At 39.1% G+C, this 19,604-nt stretch overlaps 1 protein-coding gene across 4 annotated transcripts in view; it reads left to right on the top strand.

Moving 5' to 3' along the window:
* The window catches only part of LOC123961794 (retinol dehydrogenase 13-like), a 51,113-nt gene extending 34,726 nt beyond the window's left edge, over nucleotides 1-16,387 (top strand). For 2 of the 4 annotated variants that reach the window (XM_046037491.1, XM_046037497.1), the window contains one exon: nucleotides 12,010-16,387. In XM_046037491.1, the coding sequence (XP_045893447.1) occupies nucleotides 12,010-12,136 (127 nt within the window). In that variant the 3' untranslated portion in view covers nucleotides 12,137-16,387. Of the gene's footprint in view, nucleotides 1-10,456; nucleotides 10,783-12,009 lie in introns of those variants that run through there. The other 2 variants (XR_006822785.1, XM_046037493.1) reach the window with 2 other exon arrangements.
* The last annotated feature ends 3,217 nt before the right edge of the window (nucleotides 16,388-19,604 follow it).

Raw genomic sequence — 19,604 nt, 5'->3', positions numbered from 1 at the left:
CTCTGTCCCTCGGCCCCGTCACAGTCACTTTGTCACTCTGCTCCACTGTCACACGCCTCCTCCTCTGCCTGGCAGTGGCCACGTCTCTCCTTTACTCTTTCAAGTAGGCTACCTGTGCTTGCACTACGTCAGCTTGTAGGCCTACAGCAGCTGATGTTAAAACTACTGCAGCCCAGGTAGCAGACATATTGGTTATTTTTGTGGATTTGGCGGCATCTTGTTGAAGACTATCTTTTCGTGGCTGCCAGTAAGAGATGTGATTGGGCCAGCCAAGTGTCAGTATAGAAAATTACCCAATGGGTCACTGTCCATGATCTGTGTTGGTCCATTTTTTTTAAACAGTTAAATAAATAAATAATTTACATCACACCGGCCCCAAAGGTGCGTTGGCCCACCGGGCATTTGCCTGGTATTCCAGATTATCAATAAATACAATAGTCGAGGTGAGAGATAACCATGGTCTGTACCAAAAGATGGGTGGCGTACTGAGTAAGGTAGGGCCTGATTTTTTTAATGTTGTATAGAGCAAAGCGGCGGCAGCAACATGGTCTGAGAAGGACAGTTGGTCATCACTCATGACACCCAAGTTTCTCACCACCCTGGCTGGAGTGATGGGTGAGGAAACAATTTGTTCTTCTTTGTGCTACTGTCACATTATGTTTGAGCATTTACCGTTATCCCATAATTATCACGGCTGTTCTCTCTATATTTTATATTACCTGCCCTGTGTATGTCATATGCAGCTGAAAAGGTCAATTGATTCCTGCTTTTGGTTTGTGAAAGGTCAATAAGGTGAATGGCAAAGGCCAGGCGTCTTGGAGGGGACGCTCTTTGGTCTCACTTCACTCACTTCGACTGTCATAACAATAGCTGTTTCATTCATTCATTTGCTTGTGCGGTGGCTCATCTTTCGTTGTGTATCTTCCTTCCTTGCCTTGTTATAGCATACTGGTTGGTGGCAAACAGACGTATGAAATAAGAACATTTGGCAAAAATATGCTTGTGTATGGCAGCACATCTCTTATTACCACTTTGCCAGACTTCCTGTCACAGCTGACGCATAGAGGTATGAAGATGTCACTGGCAGACTACTCGTGAGCCACCTTCCCAGGTCTTGTTAGCATCCTTTGTCATTTGAAGGGGGAAAAATGCAAACCCATTGTCACAGAGCGGCTGGGGACCACTTGGGACCTCCAAAACTCAATTTGAAATAACTTTAACAGGGTACAGAATATGACATGTAGTTACATGGGTTTCCATTGATGATTAAACTGAATTAATTAATGTGTTCATTCCTGTGTGTCTCCTGTGTATCCTTGTCATTATTTACGTGAGATTTTCTCAAAGGGAAGGCATTCTGGATCGACCCTGTTGTCATAGAGTTGCAGCCCTTTCTTTGGTGTCATAGATTCCTCCTGTCCTGTGAGTAAGACTCTGACGTAAGAGCTCACAGCAATTAGTTGCAGCAGTTGCTTTGTCGCGTGTCAAGCCATAGTAACTGCTGAGTTTCATACTAAGCAGATATATACAAACCAGTCCCAAAAGGCACAGTGCTGCTCTTAATTGCTGGGCTCCTTCTCCGGGTGTCCTGAACCCACCTTGAGATCGTTTCAATGGAATCTGTCATTCAGTCTATCCCCTCTGGTTGGCTGGTGTTTCGGATGATGCAGGTCTGAAAGGACTGGTTTTGTGGCATAGCTTTTTAGGTAGCGGATGCCTGGGTAAACACTTAGCACATTGCAACAAATGGTTGTGGGGAGCTCCAAGCATCAGTGGGTGATCTGCTGTTAGATGATGGGGATGTGTTAACCACTCAATTAAAGGTGTGTTTTCTCTCCCCTCTTCCTCCTTCAAAAAAGATTATGAGCAGGCCATTTTTCAGCTCTTCAATATCCCAGACAGATAATCAGATCTCATTAACAGTTCTATATTCTGACCAGTCTGGAACTGCCATTCATTCAAAAGTACATCATGTGTCACGATGTGGTTGCGGCTGATTTGAAGACTGTGTCTGAATACATTATTAGCAGAAATGAAAAGAGATAATATCATAAAATTATAGCCAAATGTATGGTTATATGCATTGCCCTTTCTGCTTCCAGAGATGCACACCAACCCGTCTTCCTTCGCCTCTGTCTTTTTATTGTGTCGTCATGGTGATGGGTTTTCGTCTTGGTGTCTAATTAAAGAGGGAGCTTTAGATGTATTGACTATCTCAGATCACAGAACACCTCTCTTCCAATACCTTTCCTAGTGTCGTCATCAAACGGCCAATCTTTAATTAGAAACGTGCACATCCAGCCACAAAACAGCAGACAAAAACGTAGCTAGAAACCAATAGTAGCAGAAACAGATATGGTTGTTGCGCTGTTTTTTAGTTTAACTGGTATTATCGTTGATTTACTTAGGCTTTCAGAAAAGATCCCTCCTCCTTCTGTGATCAACACGTTCACAGATAAACTCCATGTGACCTTTGCTGACAGAGACTGGTTTCAGTAAACAAGTTTGTTTTTAGAAATATAAATCTCTGGAAGTGCAAAAACCACAAATTTATCTCAGTGCATGTCAGAAATCAAAAATCAAGTTTTTAATTAAAACACATAGTTTCCATAGTTACCAGGAGAATAGGAAAGGATGAGCCAAAGCTTTTCCAGTTTCACTATGGCTTTTCACGTCATGTTTTCCATAGCCCCTATTAGAAGGAACGTTATGCAACACAAGACTTGTGATGATGATGGTGAGGTTTATGTAGGGTCTCACATTTTTTTAAAGTTGTCCTTCTTCCTAAAACTCCAGACCTTCTCTTTATGGAGACGTTAGATAACAAAGTGGGGTAACTAAGGTGCCATAAAAGAGGAAGACTATCTATGTCAAAGATGAGAGAAATTCATAAGTTATTGTTATGCAAATATAAACACAAGTATAAACACAGTCATAATTGCCTCTAACCTACAATAAATAATGGCAGCATGGTGGCAGCAGAGCCAAAGGAAAGACTTTAAAGCAGCATCATTGTTTTGTGTCACTGCATTATCTTTAAATAAAGTGAGGCATCTTGGTTTGTGCCATTAGAAAGGGGTATTACAATGTAATATTGTATTCCACTGGAGTCTATATTTGCACTACACGTACAAACAGCGCTGCACATAATATTTTGAAAATTAATTCCCCAGAAGTTCTTTTCCTCCAAGCTGCACATAATATCCCACTGGCCTTATTTTAAATATAATTATAAAAGCTTATTCTTAAAAGCTATTTCTTGCCCTTCAATGTGTAACATAGTGCAAATCAGGCATAACAAGCTGGAGAGTCCTTTACTTGACAGGTGAGGATGCTTAAAGCACAGGTTAATAATCCCCGAGCCTGACGTCTGCCCTGTTCCACGGATCAACTTCAGGGGACATTGACTGACCTTGCATTTTTGACATGATAGATGGTCGTTGAATTTGATTTGGCCAATCTAAGTTGATTGCATTTGCTCCTCTTAGGCATGTCATTACAGGAGCTTCAGATGTATCATTATTGTGTCCCATGTGTACAACATCAGTTCTACGTGTATCTGATAACCAGCTGCTCTGTAAAAGTAGTGGAACAATACCCTCTTGTGTCGACTGATGTAGCTGCAGTCTCTGTAATCTAGATCTCAGCACAGCATTGTTTTCTACATAGTATGTTTTCCTCTCTACTGATGTTGTATGGAAAGTTTCAGGAAAGACTATCAACATGACATTGAGCCTGACTGAGGTGTTAAATGACTGTATGTGCGGGTTTCTGCAGAGCAAATTAGCAAATAACATGAAACCGAGTCATTCTTTGTTTGGCCGGTAATGCTGACACACTGTTTGCCATTCGTTGAGTGTTTGAAATTAACCGACTATTACCAAAATATGCATCAGGATCCCCTGAAGACAGAAGGATTTCTTCAAGCACATATTATGAGACACATGATGCACAAATATGTTAGACATATGGTTAGATTGATGATATATTTTATTTTATTTATACAATTTGGCTTCATGAAGTCTGAAAAAAGGTTGGTGAAATCTTTCTTCTTCTGTTCTCAGAGGAGTGTTTTGGGTACGAGCTGTGTGAACTGGTGAATACAGGACTAAATTAGGATTTATATTTGGCGGAACAGAGTTTGTACATAGGCGTGGTCTCATCTTTCACCATTTCACCGTTTGCAAACCAGGATTTTGCAACAAATAAGCAACTGAAAACAGCATGTGCATATCGTAATGTATCCACCCTTTTTGTATTTCTTTTTTATACCGCGCAGGGCTCCAGTGGACAGGACAGGCAGCATAACCCACAGACAAGTCTGCAGTCTTCCATTTTCATGTCATCATGAAACATATTTCGTTAATTCATATTTTAATTTTGGCTGTGTCCCATTGGTGTGTGAGAGTTTGCACTAAAACATGTGTACGTACTACATGTATATTAAATCATGCTTAGAAAGAATCCTGATGAGAGACCAGTCAACTGGGTGGTTGGACAATATGCCACTACACACTTAAAAATATTTTCACAGACCTGATGGAATTAAATGTTAATACTGAAAATGAAAACCTTAGTGACCTCAGTGGTTGGATTCAAATAAGGTAGTTATTAGTAGTTATTAAGGTAGTAATTGATTAAAATTCTTTATTTGAGTATGCATGTTGGAAAATTTTCTCTTGAATAACACTTTTTTCACATTAAACAATGAAAGAAAACAATGAAAGATTAAGAAAACCACCAGCTGATCAAAAATAACTTAAAATAAAACAAAGTATATACTGCTGTATTTATTAAGCAAATAGCGTATGTCAGATGAAGCCTTGTGTCTTGTGTCTAAAATGCCAGATTTTGGCTTGACATTTAAGAAACGGGACTGGTTTTGAACTGGTTTAACATCCATAAATATGGTCTAATGTTTTCCTAAAACAAGAATTTTAGCAAATTTCAACATAAATTAAAACAAGATTAAATATAGTAAAGATGTTTGTATCACAGCAAAGAAATGGGATGATGATGATGATGATGATGAGGGGTAAAAGAGAGCCAGACAAAGGTGGCCAAATGACGTAGATCATTGATGCAATTTTTTTAAGATTAAAAGTGAAACTTGGTGGTGGTTCAGACCTGGTTGTCCTAATGACCCGGTCACTGCTTCATATTGTGGCAGCATATTGTGTCCAGTTATCAGTGATGGAAAGTGTCAGGCACATACCCTTATCAGTTCTCCGTCCAACAAACATTTGATAGATAGCTGGGCTGGAAAAGTGATAAGGAGATGTGCTCGACAACATTATAACCTGAACAGCATTTTGTAATAAAGAAAAATAAACAGTGAAAAAACAAACTGATCTCAGCAAAGGTCATAGAAAAACAAAAACGCATTTAAAAAAAAGACTCTATCACCTATCACCACAGAATGGTCGTCCACAATGTTTATGAAAGACTTTGTCCACAGTTTAACGTTGATGAACTCAAATGTCCTCAGAGGAAGCTTGCCGCTGCTTCACTTCATCATCATCGCAACCAAAGTGCTGTCCAGTCGCAGTCTGTGTCCACTCATGTTAGCACAGCGTGGTGTCCATTTAGCATTCATCTGCACCCAACAAGTGACTTTGAGCTCACGTCCCATGGGCAGTTTTATGTCCCTCTGGCCCCACCTCATCCCTGGTGCTGTCCTGTCTCTTACTGGCTGAAAATAAGCACTGAGATTATCTTTTCGCTCCCTGGTCTGTGCTTTGTCAAGTCATTGTGCTACAGGAGGACTGACTTTGTCCCAGGAAAGGATGATAATGACCTCATTACACTTTCACACAAAAAAAAGTGTCACAAAGTGCTTTGCAGTTAAACATGTGTAAAACAGGATAACGCAGAAACAAATTATTTTTTAATTGTTAAAAAATAATTTAAAGATGAAATAAAATCCAACTTGTAAAAGATAAAATGCGATAATTAAAAAGCTTTTAGCTTTTCTTTCTTCCTAAACAGCTGCAAAGCATTTAATAACATTTACACCCACATTAAAACATTTGATCATAGTGGTAGTCACTTTATAATCTGAAACGCTGGATGCAGTATGGACAAAGCAGTCTTAATGTCTTAATTAAGTTAATCTTAATGTGTGAATATAACAGTTGTTCACAAATTATTCATAATTGTTAGAAACTACACAGACAATCTGTAATAGAGCTTGATTTAATCCAGTTGAAATCCCAATTGCTGTACATCATAACTAAGGAATAAATAATTAACTGAGGTTTATGATTCAATATCTCGAAAGACAGCTTAGCACTTCATCTGTGAAACTCTATTTAAACACTGGAATATATGAGTTATCTCCTGTCTTTTAAAATGTAGAAAAAGTAGCTTTTTGTGTGTCAGTTTATCGTTTCTTTGAAGACAGTAACACAGTCTTTTCAATGAGAATCAGGTTGCACATCCAGTGCAGCGGTGTGCTCTGACCCTTCTGCCTGTTGTCTATAGTCACTCATGGACATGCAGTTGGCAGAGGAAGGACGGCAGACGTCTCTGTATGCTTTGGTGCTGGTTATGTCTGCCTGGTACCTCCCCTCAGTGTGAAAAGTCCCGTGCAAATTAAACACGGCTGGCTCGCTTTTTGATCCAGTTCCGGATTTCATCTCCACACCAGCCGCCAACAACAGTCACACGGATGAGGGGAGATCTGCCAAGCATCTCCTCTGCAGTGCTCTGCTCTCCTCTGGGATTAGCTGCACTGCATTCCCACCATCAGCAGCACCGGGGCCATCATACACACACGCACGCACGCACGCACGCGCACACACACACACACACACACACACACACACAATTCAGTGTAGGCAGGGTCATCTATACAAACAAACACACACACATAAATTCCTCTTCTTTTTCTTCTCTGTCTTTCTGTCTCCCACAGACTCACATCAGTCTGGTTTTACCTTTTCTGTTTCTCACTAACTCTCTCTCTCTCTCTCTCTCTCTCTCTCTCTCTCTCGCACGCACACGCACACGCGTTTGTTCCTCTATCCCAGTCATTATGTTATGACATAATGCGTTCAGTAGCCTCTTACCCTAACCTTAAGCATCACTACATGCCTAACTTTAACCATTAGCCTTACCTAAAAACTTCAATACCCTCAATAAGCATGTCTACCCATGTGGACCTCAATTTTTTTTTTCAGTATGTGTGATTCAGGTTAAAGTCCCCACGGGGATGTAAATACATGAAAAACACACACACCTGCATACAGAGCACTGAATCAGTCCACAGCAACATCCACATGTAAATGCACTTCCTCCCAGAGTGATGCTGTAGGTTGACAAAAGTTTTTAAAGCTTGTGGTTTTGTTGCGTCCTCCCCACACTGACAGCACAGAGACCCAGGGTTGATGGATCAGAGTGTATGAACAAGAGGTCAGAGCACACATCATCGCATATTGCTGGAAGGCTGCAGCATTGCAATGCAATGCGAAATCTTCCATTTCTGGAGTCAAACTACACACAACCATTGCTGAATTTAAAACTAAGCCAACTCTCTATTTAAATAAGATCTTTGCATTTATTTGTAGCCATAAAATAGGGCATGCTCGGCAAGTGAGTTGCAAAACATGTCATTAAACTCTAAACGCTGAAATGTTAGTAGAGGCTGTATGTCAGAGGTTTTAAGAGGTTGCATCCAAATGGAGGACGCCTGAAGTGACCTTGTACCCTTCCTGGGTTATGATTGCCAGTTGTTAAATAACGATAGATGATTAGCCTAAGACAGAGGGAGATTTCCACTGCACTATTTTGTCTGCAAACAAAAGAGGCACTCAGTTTAGTGGAAGCTTGATTAGGCTTTTCCTGCGGAGACCAGGTAATTCCCACTAATGACGCCCTGAAAGAGAGACCAGGGGGAGCTTGGGGATTGGCTGACTGCAGGATGATGCACACATGCATGTGGGAAAATGTCTTTATGATGAAACAAGCCGGCTTTCAACATCACAGAGCACAGACACGGCTGATCAATGCTGCAGTGAATTTGAAAGTGCCAGCCTCATGATTCATTTAGCGTGAAACAAGCAGCATAGTCTTGTGTACATGAAATCCAACATATCACCAGTCTGTGAACAGTCCTGCAGCACTGCTTGATGCTCCAAAATACAGTGCAGTGCACATCAGCAGCTCGGATGAATCTCCAGCAGAGGGCACCATGGGTGCTTTCTATTAATAGTAGTTGACTAAGATTTCTAAAGGGGATTAGAGGCTTCCTGAGGATGCCTTGCTCTGTTTTCAGGGGGAAAAGGGCCTATTTTCTCTCACTGAGCATCAGCCAGAGACTGTGTGGAAACCATTTTCCATTCCTCAATATTAAACAACACCTATAATTGCAATTTTTAATAACATTATTTCTGTGGATTGATTTTAGCATGCCCTTTTGTGTTATAGTGTTTACTTAAGACTCTAGCAGGAGTATTTTGATCTTTGTATAGGCTGTCAGACGAGATGCAAACTGTATGTGCCACGCAAGGAAAGGCGCTGCATCTAATACACATATCTCACATCTCTGGGAAGACTTTTGCCTAAACCATTTTTGGCAGCACTAAACTTGACTCAGTTGCTATGGACACAGATGATGTTTTCTTTTTCTTTTTTCTACCTTTTTTTCTATCTGTGTCCATGACAACAACATGGTTGTTACAGGAAATGGTATGCACTTTAAGAGGGCGGGTGTGGGGTGGGGGGTATATCCATATAAATATGACACCATCCACAGTTAACTACATTGCTTAGTTTTGTCGTTTTACGCTGATCTGGGAGAAAGATGATGGTCAAATCCCAAAACAATTATATGCACTAATAAACTGACTCGTCACACAACTGAAGCCTAAAGGCAGTTTGAAGGTGGATAGAAGTGTGGGGGGCGGGGGGATATGCTTGATGACGTCTATTGCTTTTTTCTATTTTGTTTGTTTGTTTCTAAAGGTTCACCAATGAAGTTGTCACTTGTAGAATGAAGGCTAGAAAAAATAGTAAATAATTCATCCAAAAGGTATCTTAATTGTTCGCCACCTTTGTAGAAAATAAAAATGCAGAACTATCTCAATTATAACTTAATTGTTGTTTTCATCACAAATACATTTCTCATTCAATAAATACTGATACAACGTTTTATCCCCCTATTCAACATGTGTAAGCAGTGTTAATCATGCTTAATGTAATTTTAACCAAATCTAAGGGAACTTTGAAAATGTTAATGCATTTGTCAACACCTCCTGTTATTAAACATCCATAACTGAATAACAGTTAGTGAATGCTTGATATTATATTAGTAATCATATATAATGATAGGTCTTCATGAGTTGTGAAAACAGTTTATTTAGCATTTATAAGCAGTGTATAAATGCAGCTGTATAAATATTGTTCATAAGAGATTATAAAAAGTAAGGACAGTGTTTATGAATGTATTTCCTATGAAGCATCTATAACTGGTGTATGAACAGTTAGTTGATAGATACTTAATAACATTACTTATCTGTAATCATATATAATTATCTGTCTGAGTTTTAAACACATTTATAAACAGTTTTAAATGTGCATGTGTATAAACAGTTACCAAATGCTTTTTAACACATTGTAAAGATTTGCGTGGAGTCATAAATCATAATATGATTACAATTATGTTAAACTGTCTTATCAAGTTTTCACTGACCTATTTTGGTCCTCCATTTCACATTTAAAAGCAGTGTTTAAACACTTAACAAATAATTACAAACTCATAATGTAGTTATAAGCAAATATAGGGGCACTTTTAAAGTGTTGCACATGTACAAATCATTCACAAGTGCAAAATGTTTATAAACGTGTTCAACACTCATCCAGATGCATCATTAACTTTTCAAACACTATGGTTGTGGATGCTTCATAGGAAGGATTATAGTCGCTGACAAATTAGATAAGATAAGCCTTTATTGATCCCCACAGGAGAAGTTCAGATGCTGCAGCAGCACTAGGACAATTAAAGACAGCAATTAAAGACTAGATTGTTTGTCTATGTTAATATAGAAATACAATAGAAATGTTAAATAGTGTATAATGTAATAAAACGTATAAGAAATTAACATAATATAGTATGATATAGGACAGTATAATGTAGGGGATATATATAATATAAGTTGAAATGTAGTTATAGCCTATAGTATAGCAATATAACATAGAATAACAGTATATAGAATATAATAGAATATAATAGAATATAGTATGAGTAAGCATTGTATAGTTGTATAATATATAACAAAATACATATGTCCCTCCAGCATTGAGAAACAATAGAAATGACCTTACATCTGCTTACAGCTACATTAAAGTGTGCTATAAACCATCTATTAGTTGTTTAGATCCGGCCTATAAATGCTAATTGAAAGGGTAAAAATACAGTATTAGCATACTAACATGTTTATTGGTTGGTGCCTTCCAGGACCTGCTCCTTTCACGTGACCACTAGATGGCAGTGTCAAGTCAACCATCACCCGGATTGGGGCTGTGTGGCCACCAGGCTCCTCATTAGCACATGATGAGGCTGCACTTCTTGAGAGAAGGAAATGCAGGCTACTAGATGAATATTTAAGAGGGATAAAGGAACTGAGTAGCAACAAATTCAGCGCAAGTGGACATCCAAGGTCATTGTGAAATAAAATTTAAAAAAATGTAATTCATCGTGGATGAATTATGGATGGTTTTAAGGTGTGCATGTGTTATGTGTTATGCATTTTGTTTATTATAACGATGTCATATTTCATCTTCAAATGAAATATGACCTCTTTTATGGAGGTATGTTTTTTTTTAGCTTTTTACACTTAAAGTTATGAAGGATTTGGACATGCTTACATCAGAGGGCATAAAAACCTGCTGGGTAATATTGTAAGTAGTGTTCAGAGCATCTAATGATACATAATATACTCATAGTTATTATCAAGAAGAATTCCACATGTGCAGATTTAACCAACTACACATTTATCAAGGAACATGCTAGGAGTGTTTAAAATGATTTTCTTAACACTAATAATAATAAGTGAGGCCACTCAGGAGAAAGATACCTTCAGAGTAGCTGACACACCAAAGTTTATACAATAAATGAAGCATGTTCACATACTTTATTAAAATGCTCTGTAACAGGACAGCAGAGTTGACATGTTCAGTTCTTTTAACTTTAATAAAACTCTAAGAAATTTAGGTCATTTGTGCTGAGCAAATAGAAAATAGATTTCAGCAATGTCACTTGTTACTGTTAATGATGCCTTTTCTACTGTAAGCCGCGGCTGTCCTGCTAAACTGACTTTTTTGAGTAATTTGACTGTGATAATATGGGAATGACTGTAGTAGCGGTTAATGTTTAAACGAAATGGTATCATACAACCCGCACATTTGAGCTACATATCTTCATGCCGTGAACACTAAAACAGTACTGGGTCTCAGGCAGCCAGGAAATGAGAGATGTGGGCAAGCTAATTATTATGCCAGTTTGTCCCTGAGTATGAGCATGATTTGGGATGAGTGTTTCGGTTTAATGATCATTTCCAGATGACAGATTGATGACAGCAGAGGGCTAATTTCTTGGTAATTGTGACACAAACACATTAAGGATGAAGGAGGGACACACACACACACACGCTCACACATACACACACAGAAATGCATTGCTACAAAATACTGCAGTGAAAAGGGAGAGAAAAGGGGTATTAAAGATCACAACCTCAAATATCAACTCTGCACAGTGTTGCCAAGTCCTGTTGCTATGGAGATTGCATCCTACTGCAGGTGTGAGTAACGACAGAGGAAGTCAACTGTGCTTCCCTCTCTGTGTCTCTTTTTCTCCTCTTTATCGTACATAGTCCTCACTGCATGTGTGAGTGCATGTGAGTGCAAGTGAGTGCGTGTGTGTGTTTCCACCTCAGACACACAAATAAACTGTGCTACTTGTAAGTATGCTTACGAGTTTTAAACTCTCTGTGATCTCTGTGTTCATTACAGATACCAGTGGATCACCGTTAAAGGCTTCATTTTCCTTAAATCTCAACATATTTTCTTTTCTGCCGTTGCGTTCGGGAGGTCTCTCAAAAAGGCGACAATGGAAGACCTCTGGACTGTGCAAATGTAATTAGCCCTCAGGCAGGGTGTGCACAGTGTAGGCTGAAATAAATAGATGCATGTGTCCAAATACTGCTAGGAGATCTCCAGTGAACCGAGGTGGCACTGATTTGCGTCAACGCTGCTGGAAGAAATCCAGCCTGAAAAGCTGAAAAGATCTGACCTGGCAAGATGTGATATGACTCTTTCCAAAAAATGTCTGGTTTTTTTTCACAAGATGGTGTGGCACTTGTTTTTGGGAACAAAAATGTATTTTAAAAATCACAAAAATCAATTACTATTTCTATTCTCATCTTTCTTTGTTTACAGTGACTTTTTATCTCTTCTCCTGCTCGAGTCATCAGTGATCACTAACACACACACTCGCTCAAACTTCCAAAGCTCTAACACAAAACAAAAGTTTGAGCTTTAGCAGAAACGATTAGTCGATCAGTGGCTTAGTTGATCAACAGAGCATTTATCAGCATCTATTTTGATAATCCATTAATCATTTAAGTCATATTTCAAGCAAAAAATAAAGAAATGAATACAAAAACAAACTGGTTCCAGCTACTCTGTGTCAAATAAACAGAATGTATTTGGGTCTTGGACTGTTGGTCAGACAAAATAATCAATTCGAAGACATCAACTGGAGCTCTGGGAAATTGTGATGGGCATTTTCCACCATTTTCAAACATTTTACAGATCAATTTGCTAATCAATTGATCAAAAAAGTAATTAATTAGTTGCAGCCCTACAACATTTGTCTCTGTCTTTGGAGTAACAGCTACAATACATTAAAATGTTACATTTAAACAGAAACAGTATTATTTTTTCTTCACAAGAATTACACCCACACATTGACTTGTCCAATTCTATCAGATTTGGAGTTGTTGTTATGCACTGCAGGCGGCTGCTGCTCGGCTTCCTTGTGGCTTTGTGGCTTTGAGCCTAACCGAGGCAGACTGAGAGAGGCGTATTAATCCCAGGGCTGCAGCTTCACTCTGAAGGCCACAATCAGGAGGGGAAAAAAATCACTCACTGTGTGACATAGACTTCTAATGTTGATCATCTAAATATACGGGATGAAGTGCAGACGTTAAGATCCAGCATACTTAATCCAGCATTGTTATTAATAGGGGCTGACATTTTCACAGTTCACAGCTCGATCACTCTGTGCAAGCCTTGGTGAGTCTGCACATTTGTATTACAATGCATAAAAGCTCACCCAAATGTCCACATTTATTCATAGCATTCTGAAATAATGATAAAAGCTAAAGATATCCGTCTGCTGCGAAAGAGACCGAGGAGGTTTCTTCTTCCTTGATTACTGCTGCTCAAATTAAGCGCAACAAGAAGGTAATAAAGATGAAGACGAGGAAAGTATAAAAGAATATTTAATTTACAGCATTTTGTCATCATTACCATTATGATAAAAACACATGTTTTGAAAATGTTTCTTGTACATGGTCAATAAAAAAACCCCAGACAAATGAATGACAAATTCACCTAATGATCTGTTTCTCATTAGCAGCAGACTAGAAAGGGCAGCAGTTTAATAAACAAATATAAATTAGAGATGCCAAGCTGATAATAGTGGCTGGTACAATTATAACTTTTTGGTGTGAGAAGGTCATCACTGGATTGGCATGTAAAATCACCAAGACCAAGCACAATCGTCTGTAACCAACACACTACACAAGAGAGATGCTCCAGCAAAATGGTGTGTACATGTAGTGTAAATGTCCATACATGCTGGGTAATAGCTGAAAGGAACGTGACTGCCGTTAATCTTTGTTTTTCTTATTGTGAACAAATCACTTGAAAAGACAACAATGCAATAAGTCCTCTCTCAAAAGCTCTCCATATTTCATAGCCCATTGTTTTCGACAGAAGATGTAAATGATTAAAAACAGTTTGCAAATGTGAAAAGGTCTCAGTAACTTTCTAAAACAGCTGGGCACTTTAGTTTTTAGCAAACATTACTAGAGCTGGAGGAAATAGTACATTTGTTGGAGACTATTTCAAGATGCGGATTGATACATATTTAGTACTCTAGTGAGTTTTTAGGACAGCAGGATGGTGTATGTAAGATTTACTCAAAAGAAACTACAGTGCCCAGGTTCATCACAATGAAGGAACATGTCGCCAAGGGTGTCAACGGTGTGGCTCAATGATGTGCTTTAAATTTTTGAAAGTTTATTTACTATAGACATCTATGTCACAGGAATGAGTTATATCAGGCTTTGGCTACACAGACAATACTTGTTTTTAAGATCAATTCATTGTTAGTTTTGGTCTTTTCACAGGATTTGTCGACAATAATAAAAATGTAGAATACCTCTGGCCTTGTCCTTCTGCACTGTCATCCAGACAGGACAAAAACCAACCAAGCTTTAAGATGGTTTCATGCTGGGTCGACGATTGTGTTGAAGGAGCTGTTGATGCACTGCAATAGCTGAGATGATAGAGTTTTTATTGAGGGCACTTGTCAACAGCGGTATAACCTTGCCCGGGCCTGGTGAGCACTGGGCTATAGTGTAAGTGATGGCGCACTGCCAGGATCTGACCATTAAGGCTTATTAGTCCCTATTGATAGCCCTGATGATAGGCACTCTGAAAGGAGGCAGCCAAGGAAAAGGTCAGCGTATGGATCTTAATTTGACCTCGCTAACCTGTCGCTGATTGGCAGCATCAGTCATCCTTAAATTTAATTTAACAGTGATTCAGCGCTGCGGAGACCATATTGGCAATAACCCGTGCTGGCCGTCTCATTGCCCCTGTTCTTCCAGATGAAATCTGTGACTGCAACCCATTATGGCACAACTGTCTCCTGTGCCCATTTTATTTAGGCAGTGAAAACAGTTGGACTGGTGTGAGGGCCATGTACCTGCAGTGGCAACTCCTGTCTGATTCTCCTATTAGTTTATTGCAATTGCACTTACAGTCATCACCCAAACCCAAGAACACAGCAGACATTTTTAAACTTTTTGTAAAGTTGTACTATGTCAGGTCAATATTTTGTTCTTAGGTGTTTTATTTTAGATTAAACAGGTTGGTGTAATTTCCACTATTAACCATAAGCCATTTGCTCAATTTCAATAGTCTAAGAGTGTCCAGTAGAGAGTGACATGGGAGTGTTCATCCCACTCCCACAAAAATATCCTTAACAGAGAAAAAATTCCTGTCCCGTCTCAGTCCTGAAAGAATAACTCCTGTTCCATCCCGATCACAAAAGAAAATCTGAAAATGACCTATTAATCCCATCCTTCCTGCTCCCATTGACTTTTTTCTATCCCATGCAGTTCCTGTGATGAATTGTGAAATTGACTCCCATCCTGCAGGTGTCCCACAGGATTCCCGTAAAAATGTCAGCCTCTAGTCTACAGCCACACTAGCTAAAATGTCTGTGTCTTTGACAGTCTTGTTTCTGTGTCATTATTTCTAGTTTCAGTATCATTGTATGTGTTGAGAAATATCGTGAGCCAGCTGTCAGTCTCTACCTAATCAGTCTTTTGTTGTCATCTTGACCAGGACAAGTACATGTGAGAAATACCTGAAGTCATAAATGTCAGATAAACACTTAGGGGTCAGCTAAACTACTCTAAGCTATACCTGTCTTACCTTTCCCTGTTACACAACTAAGACACCTAAGAAATATTCTTAACAGTATGTGCCTTTTATTTTTCCAGTGGAAATGTGTCCGTCTGGAATTTAGATTAGTATGATGTTTCTTGGCTTCATCTTGTTTTTATGTACTAACTGATGTAAATATATTTGGTGGTTTGTTTGATAATAAAAGATTTATTTCAAAGCGGCTTTGTGTGGCTGTAGGCCGTCTTACAGGCACAGAACTTTACTTTAGCATACTAGCATGCTTACAGTGGTAATAGCTAAGGTTGATGAGGATGTCATTAGTTTTGCACGTATTTGGTTAGAAATCAAAGGTCTAAATGGTGCAGAGGAGGTCATGTGGTCTTATCTGTTTGGAGGCACGTGGCAGTTGCTCATCATCCTCCTTGATCTATATTCTTCATATATGTTTACAATAATAATTAATTTACAATCTATTTGTGTCATCCTGAGCGTCTGTCCATCCTTGAAGAGGCATCCCTCCTCTGTTGTTCTTCCAAAAGGTTCTTTCTAGGATCTAAGGACACAGGTTATCATTTGTTGTACAGACTGTAAATCCCCTTGAGGTAAATTTGTGATATGTGATATCGGACTATGTAAATAAAATTGACTTGACTTGACTATTGTGCAAATAAAAAATTTGAGCTGATGATGGTACTAGATGAAAAGTCAAAGGATCACCAATATCATTAGGATTCGTTGTCAGGGATCCATTAATGTCTGTACAAAATGTTTGCCAATCCATCCTGTAGATGTCAAGCTATTTCACTCAGTAGGTGAAAACTTTGACCTGCTGGCAACTCTAGAAGAAAGTAAGATCACATAAGATCACCAAAGTCCTTAGAATTTATCCTCTATAGACCATGAATATCTGTCGCAAATATCACAGCAATCAATCCAATAGTTGTCAGGATATTTCATTTTATTCACAATTGTCAACCTCATTGTGGTGCTAGAATCTTAAGGAGCACGATGAAGTAATGAGGCAGCAATATATTATGAACGCCAGAGGAAATATGGAATTAGACACCATCAGCCATTTACAGTCTATGCTTTAGTCAGCGAGCAGAGAAAAGACATGACGAGGAATGGGTGTATAAAATAAGAGAAGATGCTTCAAGTAAAAAGGGGCTGATTATGTAATGAAGGGACTTGTTTACATGTCCCCTCTGAGTTCATGTTAGCTGAAGGAAGACACCCTGCCTTTGCAGCTCTTCTTGGGCCTGCCACATTGCATTAATGTCTTTATTTATAGTGACTGGTAATTGGCCTACTTTGAGGCGAGTGTTTGTCTCATATGTAGAATTGTACAGTAAGGAATGATTAGAAACCGCTGTCTTAAGATTTCACTTAAGTCGAAGTGCAAACAGTTCTGAACCTGTAGAGAAACAAAGCAGTTCCAGTTCATACTACATTGATTAGTAACTTTTAATTTGCAACAGGAAAGTATGTCCATTTTGGAAGGCTGTGTCAAGAGTTTGAACTGTTGCTTTGCTAAATTATTGTGTAATAAGTGTAATCACAAAATGTTATTACTCCTTATGTATTTGAGCTGTATAGAGCAGGTTGTCAAGTGTGAGCTGATGCAGCTCTAAGGTGGCTGGAGAAATATCTTATTTTCTGCTTCTGGATCATAGAGATAAACCCACAAAAAGGCCTTATAAACCCACTGTGTAATACTTTCCCAGCACCAGTCGGATGCAAGACAGTGTTCAGACCGCAGTGACCTAAATCTGATTTTTTTTTTGGTCATATGTGACTTGGATGTGAACAGCCAAAGTCACATGGAATCTGATCTTTTCCAGTTCAGATTTGGGGCATTTTCATATTTGCTCCAAATCAGACACAGATCGGACTTTTTGAAATGCGACCTCATTCTGGACAATCGGAACGGAATTTGTGCAACTCAGGAACTGAAAACAAAGAACAACACAATCTTAAAACTGCATTAATTGTTTTTTTGCCACTTGGGGACAACAAACATATTTTTGTTCTTTATTTTTAAATTTAATCTTTATAGCTATACATAGTTAGTTCGCCAAATTGCCACAAACTGTATTGTGTCTTGTTAGTCATAGAAAATTCACATTTGAACATTTTCTGTAAATACAGCTGCCCAGTCTACAGAAACAAATTATAAAATGTTTAAATATCCTCAGAAACATATTATCTTTAGCCTTTACAATAAAATTGCGAGCACCAGCACCTCCCCCTAATTAGCTGACGATTACATTGGCCCACATTCATATTTTTGTTGTTTGTGTTTTTCCTACAAATGCACATCATTTGTAATGGTTATCTTGAAATGTCGTCTTCTGTAATGGTATACAGGCCTAGACTACATAGTAGATATAGTATCATTACATTTAAGATGAATTAAAATGACTTCTTGTTGTATGATGAAGTGAAAGTTAGTGTTTTGTATTACTGCCAAGGACTCACTTTTTAAAACTTTCAAATCTTGGAAGGACAGCAAGTAATATTCAAGCACAGGGAACATTTTTCCTCCCAGGCAAACATTCCTCTCCGGCTGCGTTCACATCCTGCCTCTTTCACCTGAAGCGGCCGACACAAACCCCAAACATGGACTCACCTTACCTATCTACTGTACTGTATACCTTGTATCCACTGTATTGATTATTAGAGCTGTTTGAGGGACTGCACAAAGCCTTGGGGGAGGTGCTACCTGCAAGGCTCAGTAAAGGTCAAAAATGTCCCTTGCAGAGTGGGACAAAAGGTTTTTCATCATGTTGGTTAAGTCTTCAGAAGCTATGAAAGGCAACAAGGAAGAAACTCCTATGGCTGTGCAAGAGAAGGTATGGATGATTAATTTTGCATCCAGATAGTGGTGTACTTTTGGCAGGTCAAGGTCAACTCTCCAAAATCTTTTGTGTTTACACAACATTTAAGTTTTTACTGTTTTGGCACCACACTTACTTTACTGATTTTAGAGACAGTCGTTCAAAGTGTGCAGAGGAGCAAGTATCTCCCTCATCACCCTCCCTTATTATTAATTCTCAAGCATATCAAGATTATATTTTTCGAGGTATACGCACCTTGCAGAAAACACAGTTAAGCTGACTGTGACATGTGTGAAATTCAATTACAGACCTGCTGTGGATGCACTCTGTGTAACCCATGGAGATTGGAAGAAGCGGCAGCCAGGTGGCGACCCTGTAGGCAGCAGCAAGCACAAATCACAATGACCTGGGCTGCTGCCAAGAGCTGGGAATCTGCCATCACACAGCCCACCAACACTCCAAGAGCAGCTCATGGTCACTCATCACAGACACTCTCCACGCGTCTCTCTCTCAGTGCACTCAGGTCAGCAGAAAGGGAATGCAATACACATTGTTGACCACTTTGCTCTATAATTCATGTCCTGCTCCTAAAATAGAGTACTCGAGCAGTACGCACTGTTTCATTGGTGGCTGCAAAAAATAGAATAATGCCTGTGGAGTAAAAAGATACATGTTTTCAGATAAGTGGTGATTATTTTAACACATTAGAAATTACTGTGTGTGTGTGTGTGTGTGTCTGTGGGTGTGGGTGTGTGTGTGTATAGTGTTTAGCATGACATGTGCTTCAATTTTGTTAGCTAAACTGTCTTGTGGGTCTGTGCGGCCATCTCTTTACACAACAGGACATCAAATAAAGTGCGATTGGCTGATGCGAGGGTGAACTGTAAATAAATGCAAAATCTTACTGTTTGATGAGGGCTCAGCCAGGCAGACATGAAATCTGCATGTGCGCACGCCCAGACTTCCTGCATGTGACCAAGACTCAGTGGCCCCTGGGGATCCTGGAACATCTCTGTGCTGTTACACAATGGTTGTGAATGATGGGAGTGTCAGCAAACAAAACAT

Source organism: Micropterus dolomieu, linkage group LG22 (genome assembly GCF_021292245.1).
Source record: "Micropterus dolomieu isolate WLL.071019.BEF.003 ecotype Adirondacks linkage group LG22, ASM2129224v1, whole genome shotgun sequence".
Taxonomy (NCBI): domain Eukaryota; kingdom Metazoa; phylum Chordata; class Actinopteri; order Centrarchiformes; family Centrarchidae; genus Micropterus; species Micropterus dolomieu.
This window is presented reverse-complemented; position numbering and strand designations above follow the sequence as displayed.